Raw genomic sequence first — 8,489 nt, forward strand, 5'->3', positions numbered from 1 at the left:
CAACCCAGCATGCGACCTCCACGGTTCTTCAAGTATGTGTTCGCCTCTTCCCAAAGCACGCGCCTTGTGCACGAGCTGTGGACATTGCGGCTCCCAGAAACTGTTAACGAAAACAGCTTTCACAGTATCTATTACACTTTTGATTGAAAACGAATAGACATCTGCAGAAACAGTGAATGTCTTCCACCTCACTAAATAAACGGTTGCTTATTAGACAGTCAAGTAATGCCATTCAAACGGTAGGGATTTAGTTGCTAGAAAATTGAAAGATTATAAAATAATAAAGTTTTAGAAGCTGTTGATGTTTACCTATATCATACTCGGCCACCGGGGCGGCGCTTTTATTGCTACAAAAAATATGCAAAGCAGGCCCATTTTATTGTTTGTTTTCCCCGTTACACTATGGTCAAACTCAACACTCCAGACACCGAAAATAGCATTTTCTGCCGACAGTTGTTACTGGGAGCCTTTGCAGGGAATTTTGTTGTCGTGCGTCCCAAAAAAATATGTCTTCCATCCTGTGATCGCTACCAGCTGGCGGAACTGGCCTTACACTCGCTCCCCTCACAGTTAAGATAGAGGCATTTGGCTGTGTTGTAGGGCCTTGCAATAAATTATGGCCGCGACTCGCCGAGATATCCGTGCTTTGTATGAAGCGCGCTAACCAAAATAAATCTAGCTCAGCCAACAAAGCACAGATATGACGGTAACTCCACAGCGAAACACAGTAAAACACGAGTCTGGATTAGCCTTGTCCAAAGAAGGCACTTTAAGCTAGGGCGTGCAGACGAGGCTTGCCGTATAGGTGCAGCATGAATCAAGCACGGGAGTGTAATCGAGAGTGGAAGCGAAAATCTTTCGAACTATGCTTGGGAAGCAGTGTTGGACAAATTACTCGATAAAAGTATTTAAGTTAAGTTACTAAATACCTGCGTCATAAAGTATTTAAAATACTACTCAAGTTACTAAATACCTGCGTCATAAAGTATTTAAAATACTACTCAAGTTACTTTCACTGTAAAGTATCTTGAGTAGAGTACAAATACTTGCAAATGTAATTCAATTAGTTTTGAAGATACTTCTGCATTGCGTAATTTGTATAGACCTCAGTGACAATGACAATTACACAGCTGTGCATATCTAGGTTGCCAGAAGGGTTTATTATCATGCAAAAACACCAAACGAAAAAAGAAAAGTATCGGGCTATTTTATGCAGTCCAACTATAAGGAGCAGGATATTGTCACGAAGGACAAATAATGAGGAGGCGTATTACCGAAGAAACTGCACGTTTAATGGGGCGAACTTGTGCCCGAAACAAAGTAGAGATGTAGTTGATGTCGGCGGAACAAAGTAGATGTCGGCGGAACAGCAAGATCGAGCGCTGGGGCGAGACTGACACCGAACCTTTCGATACCTCTCACTTGCTAATAGTGCGCTAACATTATAAATTTCAATATGCTGTTTTTCGCTGAGGGAACCTACCATGAGCCTACTTGGGCAGCCCATATGGGCTTCCCTCGGGGGATCTGAACCCGCTTGAGATGACTTATTGTGTCCTCAGATGATGTGGAACCTATCAGGGTATTTTCGTATATCCCAAATTATGCATTTCGAAACTCTTTTTGGCGCCACTCTTGGCATTCGGTTTCAGATGGCATTAAGTCGGTTATGATCCAAATACTTTGGTTTTTATTTATTTATTTGTATAAAAAATACTGGGACTCACATCTGTGAGCGATAGCAGGGGTGGTTGCATATTGACTTGGTCCGATGTTCTTACGAGCACTTTCTCGTGGCGGAAGCGACTGCCTAAACAAGAATACCAAGTGACGGAAAGGTTATCATTTCGTTATACAAAGAATTCCTTTCTTTAATTGCACGAGAAAAAAATAATACTTGAAGGCATCGCGTGCTTATTTCTATATTTCTAATAGTCCTAGTATGATTTAGTCTAGCCGAACCTCTTGTTAAAAACTTAATGTATATATCCCTATTGACATTAAAGATGTCATTAATAAAAGAATAAACGTTTCTTAATCTGTTAAATTTCGCTCTAACCTCGAATGGGTAATTGTTTGCTTGTTCCTGCAAACTTGACGCAGTCACAATATATATGAGGTTATTAGATATTAATCTCCCAGCCTGTTTTTTCACGCGTTCAAGTTTATTATTCCCAGCTGCTGTCTGTGGGTAGCAATCTACGTGAGCGTATTCCCGTATAGGGCGTACGTGTAGGTAGTCTTTTTTGGTTCGCTCTACGCGAATTTTAAGGTTCCTCTAAATGTGCACAATTTTCTCCTGTCCTTATTTGCTATGTCATCCATATGCTCGTTCTAAAGTAGTTTACTAGTTATTTCACTCCCAGGCGCTTGTAGTGGTCAACAAATTTGATGGGATTTGCATTTATTAAATAGCTATATTTCAAAGGATTGTTTTTTCGAGGTTATATTGATATTGCAACGGTTTTATCGTAGTTAATTTTCATTGGCCATTTGTTTGACCATTCCTTAATTTTTGTGAATGCCTCAATATGTATTACCTGATCTTAGAGTTATTTTATTTGAAAGTAAATACCACAGCATCAGTGAATAATTTAACCGGAACATGGATGTCCTTAACGATATCATTGATATCACTTAGGAATAAAGAAGGCCCCAGCGCTGAACCCTCTGGTACCCCCAATGTTACTGAAAGTAGTGAGAAAGTATTGTTATTAAGATATAAATGTTTCATTCTATTAGACACATAGGAAGCCACCCACGTACCTAATTGGTCACTTTTAAAGATAGCAGGAAGCTTCAGGAGAGGTTAAGGATGCGATTCGCGGTTCTGGGTAAAAACATGTTTGTGACAGTTAAAAAAAGCACTGAATAAAATTGCCGGAATTTCTATGAATGTTTCGTTTATTCAAGAACAATGCTCGACATCTTGGGACGTTGTTCTCCTTTTGCTGTTTCAAAGCTCCCGCATTCTGAAATAAATAAACAACACAATGAGTCTCGTGTTCAGAAGAAGGTTCTGCATGCTTTCAAATTGACTAAATTAAGCCAAATTTGTAAGAACACAATCTATTTTAGCCAGTAGGGACATATCTTGAACGGAATCACTTCGAAATGCGAGTTAGAGATATATTACAGAAAATATTAAAACACTTCTAAGTTTCATCGAGAATTCAAAAAAAAATGTATACACCATTTTGCACTTACACTTCTTCTTGCGGAGGAGGAGGGAGTAGTCGTTGAAGTCACCAAGGCCGTAACCGTAGTTGAGACCGTAGCTTCCAAGACCGTGTCCGAAGCCGTAATGACCAGCGCCGTAGCCGAGGGAGCCAACGCCGTAGCCGTAGACGGGAACGACGTGAGCTACGTTGGCAAGAGCTGGAGCGGCTTGGACAGTTGATACAACAGGACTAGAGTGGAAAGAGGCCAGAGCTGGGGCATGAGCAACGGTGGCCACGGCAGGAGCAGCAGCATAGTTGGCGACGGCTGGAGCGGCCTGGTAGGTAGTGGAAATCCTGGTCACAGCTGGGGCGGCGGCAACGACAGGGGCGGACTGGTACACTCTTGTGACAGATGGAGCAGACTGGTAGGCGGTGGCTACCCTGGTTACAGCAGGAGCAGCAGCATATGTAGCGACAGCTGGGGCGGCGGCGACGAGAGGCTGAGACTGGTAGACTCGGGTGACGGCTGGGGCGGCCTGGTAGCTGGTCACTCTAGCGACAGTTGGTGCAGACTGGTAGCTAGTTACCCTGGTGACAGCTGGAGCGGCCTGGTAGGTGGCTACAGCTGGGGCGGCCTGCACAGTGGCGACAGCTGGGGCAGCCTGGTAGCTAGTCACCCTGGTGACAGCTGGGGCTGCCTGGTAGGTGGCGACCGCTGGGGCGGCCTGCACAGTGGCGAAAGCTGGGGCAGCCTGGTAGCTAGTCACCTTAGTGACAGCTGGGGCTGCCTGGTAGGTGGCGACGGCTGGGGCGGCCTGCACAGTGGCGAAAGCTGGGGCAGCCTGGTAGCTAGTCACCTTAGTGACCGCTGGAGCAGCCTGGTAGGTAGCGACAGCTGGGGCAGCCTGGTAGCTTGTCACCCTGGTGACAGCAGGAGCGGCCTGGTAGGAGGCGACAGCAGGGGCAGCCTGATACCTAGTCACTCTGGTGACAGCAGGAGCAGCCTGGTAGGTGGCGACAGCTGGGGCAGCCTGATAGCTAGTCACCCTGGCGACCGCAGGAGCAGCCTGATAGGTAGCCACAACTGGGGCGGTCTGCACAGTGGCGACATTAGGGGAAGCTTGGTAGCTAGTCACCCTGGTGACAGCAGGAGCGGCCTGGTAGGTGGCGACAGCTGGGGCGGCGACAGCGTAACCGGCGTGTCCTACGCCGGTCAGGCCGGCGCCGTAGCCGACAGATCCAACGCCGTCAAAGGCGGCACCGTAACTGAGGTCGCCGTGCAGGAGGCCGCCGGCAAAAGCGCTGGTGGCCAGAGCCAGGGCAAGACAGGCACGGATCTGCAGCAGGAGTTCATAAATATGCGAGCAGGCTCTCAATGTACGCAAGAGAAACTGTGACTTGCTTATTTCTTAACTGGTTTTCAAGGAAGATCTGAATTGTTAATTAGGCAAATAAATCTTAACCATCATATGTATGCTGCGCCGGATTATTGTAGTTTAATTTTATTTTGTCTCTTGTCACGCAATTACTTAGTTCCAGGGAACATTGGTCGTGAATTATGAAGATTCATGATAAATTAAGTTTACTTGTTGATATTGGCGGGCAGTAAGTTGCAGGTCCTAATAAGGGCTAGCTCTATTTTCATTTAGATAGATAATGCGACTGAAATCAATGAACAAATTAATACGAGTGCATTGGGAAGGAATGCTAACATAACGGCAAAATAATATATTTCGTCAGGAACTCCTTTTGAGTTCTTGTTTTTTAGGCTGCTTCCATTTCAAGCGACAATCAAGATAGTTATGGCCGCATACACGTATATGTCATGGCAGGTGTCTTACAGCAGAACATAATATTAACTGATTTATTTTTTTCCAACTGAGACACAGAATCCCTCATACACTCGGGAACATAGTTTTTTCAAGAAGGCTCTGCTCCAGCCTGCTTTCTTTGTCGTGACCTTTATCTGCAAGAAAGCAAATTATTACGCCATCTAATGAGGCGACTCTTTGTCTGAATATTGTTTAAGTCATATAATATTTTTCTGCTACTGTGACAGTTACATTGTTTTCTTTCTAACCGTTTATATTTCTGAAGTTAATGTTTTTTTACACGTACTTGCATTGGGGGAGCCACGCGAGTACATTAAATTACCTGTTTTAACTTAATTTTTCAGAACTTGGTTTTAGAACATTGCTGAAGTGCATATCTCTTTGTTTTGGATTCATCTGTATTCATTTTGTTTCTCTACTTAGCCGTTAGATTATTTCGCGAAGTATTTTCATCTCCTTGAGCAGTGTCGCTATAAATGAGGACCACTAATGTGTTTCGAGTGCCGCAATAAAAACTTAATCTAATGAAGAAATGCTTCGTTTGACCAGAAAGCAGATCGTAAAAGTTATTATATTAATTGTCAGAACGTTTTGTCGGAAGGCTTCCTTAGAGGAGAAGTTCATCTACATTTGACACATTGCAAAAGTACTTACCGCAATCATTGCAGAATATTGTGGAGCTGTACCGATGCGAAACCGCAACTGTGAAATAAAGCTGGTTAGGGCTCATTTTATACTAAAATCATGTCGCAAGACGAGACAAGAACAACATCAACGGAGACATCTGCGGCATCACGATTGAGGATACAATGGCTGAAGAAGAAAATTATCTTTACTAGGCGAAGAGTTTTAATTATTTTCGCTTACCTTTTCTTGAAGAAATTCTTTACCTTGGTTACCTGCATTGGCACTCAAATTGAATTGATGATTACTGAGGACATTGCGCCGATATTAGCATGCAATCTAGTTTCAAGGTGTAACTTTTTTATTTTAAATCTGGAAATGTGCATCAGGCTCCTCTACACTGATATTTATTCTCGTTGCAAATGACGTCACACTGTCCTGTGGCGGAAGGTCATTGAATATTCAAACCGTCTCTGAGCTTACACAAGAAGTAGGCACAACGACATATTTGCTTGTTTTCTCAAAATAAATGCCTTTCTTTTTTTGGTACCCGACATAGTGTTGAAGCACGACAGTGTAGGGTATTCATATTTGTTACTTTACAGTATTAGATGACTGGCAAAAGTAAAAGGAAGAATTCAATTTAACATAGCTTTATGAATGCTTCACATCGAACGGTTCTAGTTTATAGAGAGCAGGAGCACCGAGAAACTTGTTTCCCTGCGTTTCGAGAAATGAAGTAGGATATTTGGTTAACCGTTAAAACAGGAACGAAAACAAAAAAAAAATTGTATGCGCGAAAACTTTTTTCGAAATATTCAATGTTAGACTTCTTGGATCACATTAATAGCAATCGTTTGCTTTTTTGTGTGTGTGTGTAGCTGTGTTTCTTACTTTGTTTTGAATTCATTCCAAAACCTGCCCAATCATCATGCTTGTTTGTGAGTTTCTGATAAGCACAATTAAAGGGGACATGGAAAAGCCGTTCACTGTACATCTTAGAAATAAATGAAAACATATTTAACGTTTGGCTAAATCAATTTAATCGGCATGTTGAACTTGACAGAGTAAAAAGAACAAAGAAAAAGGAAAGAAACACACCAGACACTCAAGCGTTTCCTCACATCTGAAATATAATAAACAAATAACCATGATGGAAGCATTGAAAAGGCTCGCTCTACAATGCCCGAGTCCCACTAGAGCGACAGACGTAGTCAAACGACAGCGACAAGCCTCAAACAAGAGTCTTTCCCGATTCGACAGGCTTTGTAGAATAAAGGAGACTATGCTCAAACATGAGAATCATGCACGCGAAAGTATTTTTTAACAGGTCTACAATCACTCGTGCTTACTTCACGAGCACCGAACGACTAAATGCCTGCCAAGGATACCATCGCGAGCATGCTGCATGTGTTGGAGGCTTGTTCGTGTTGGTTCTTTTTCTTTGTCGCTCTAGTAAGACTCGAGCATAAGAGCGCGACAAAAACAGCTTTAGAGGTAGAATGCATACATATTGCTGAAGAGATACGGTACAGAAAAGAACTACAAATCAAAAACACATTATTTTCTGGTTGGGCGCATACAGTTGGTTTCGGTCAACATTGAGCAAAGCTCCAAAGTTAGTTTAAAAGCTGGCGTTCCGCAAGGGTCCATGCTTTCTCCACCCCTATTTACATTTATGTCAACGACTTACATAACGTGGTTTCAAACTGCATTATTTACCAATACGCAGATGACGCTCTTTTATTATGACGCTTCTACCCATCGGCGCTTCAGATGCTCCAGCAATCCTCAAACGAAGTCATGGACTAACTTGATTTCAATAAATGTGTCGAAAACGAAACTCGTCTGCTTTTGCAATCCCTTGAAAGAAGTTTCCTTAAATATTCTTCTTTTGCTACGCTCGTCAAACTGTACCTCGTGCCACTGTGCTGAAGTGCCGTATTCCGACGCTGTAAAATACCCTGGTATACACTTCGACGCCGACCTTTCGTGGAATTCTTATCTAACAAAAATACGTTCAAAGTTGAGAAGCGTCTCTTGTTTGCTTTATAACATCAAAACTTTCATACCCCTCGGCTTACGCAAACGCGTTGCTTATTCATTAGCCTATAGTCACCTGGGCTATGGTATAACTGTTTTCGGTTCATTCTCGAATTGATGGCACACGAAAATAGACATTATCTTAAAGGGGATTTTGAAAAACATGTTGTATAACCTCAATTGTTCTCATTTAAAACTTTATGAGACATTCTCAATGCCGAACTTTAGATCTGTTTTTAGAAACAGTTGTGATTAATCACTACTCGTCTGACGACTTTAAATCTCCTCGACCCGTCTCACCGGAACTACGGAACGTTTTCAAATATCTCGTCCCGAAACGCTACACACCGTATGGCAAAAATATGCGTTCATTCCACGTTCCACACATTTTTAACCTATTACCAGCAGACCTCTTGCACCTTACGTCAAAGAAAAAACTAAAAAAGCGCCTTCGTCATATGCATATAATAAAATAAAAAGTTTAACTGTCCTTTTTTTCTCACATTTTTGTGGTGTATGCTTGTGCGACTCCGCTAGACTCATCAACTGGAGGTTCTGTGTGTCATATTTTTGTGTAGATCTTTGAATGTGCTGTGAACAGACGTACCGTGTAAGGGTACCCTGTTTTGTCACTCTACTAGACTCCTCATCTCGAAGTTATGTGCCTCAACGTTTTGTGCCGATTTTCTTTTAATGTCCCGTGACCAGACGGACATATCAATTTTAACTTTTTGCTCCTGTCTCTGTGTGTCTGACGTAAACTATTTTTTGTAATCATTTATATTGATCAGTACTACTGGAGTGACCATTTACTGTGGTCTTCTAATGT

General features: G+C 42.6%; 1 protein-coding gene across 1 annotated transcript; it reads right to left on the reverse strand.

Moving 5' to 3' along the window:
* Nucleotides 1-2,897: 2,897 nt before the first annotated feature.
* Nucleotides 2,898-5,693, reverse strand: LOC115325354 (elastin-like). Its single transcript, XM_040223040.1, has 3 exons — nucleotides 5,648-5,693; nucleotides 3,208-4,498; nucleotides 2,898-2,972 (listed from the first exon to the last, which is right to left on the reverse strand). Coding segments are annotated over exons 1-3 (1,302 nt in total). The 5' UTR covers nucleotides 5,657-5,693; the 3' UTR covers nucleotides 2,898-2,970.
* Between the last annotated feature and the right edge of the window lie 2,796 nt (nucleotides 5,694-8,489).

The sequence above is a fragment of the Ixodes scapularis genome, unplaced genomic scaffold (genome assembly GCF_016920785.2).
Source record: "Ixodes scapularis isolate PalLabHiFi unplaced genomic scaffold, ASM1692078v2 PGA_scaffold1__304_contigs__length_218370807, whole genome shotgun sequence".
In the NCBI taxonomy this organism is placed as follows: Eukaryota; Metazoa; Arthropoda; class Arachnida; order Ixodida; family Ixodidae; genus Ixodes; species Ixodes scapularis.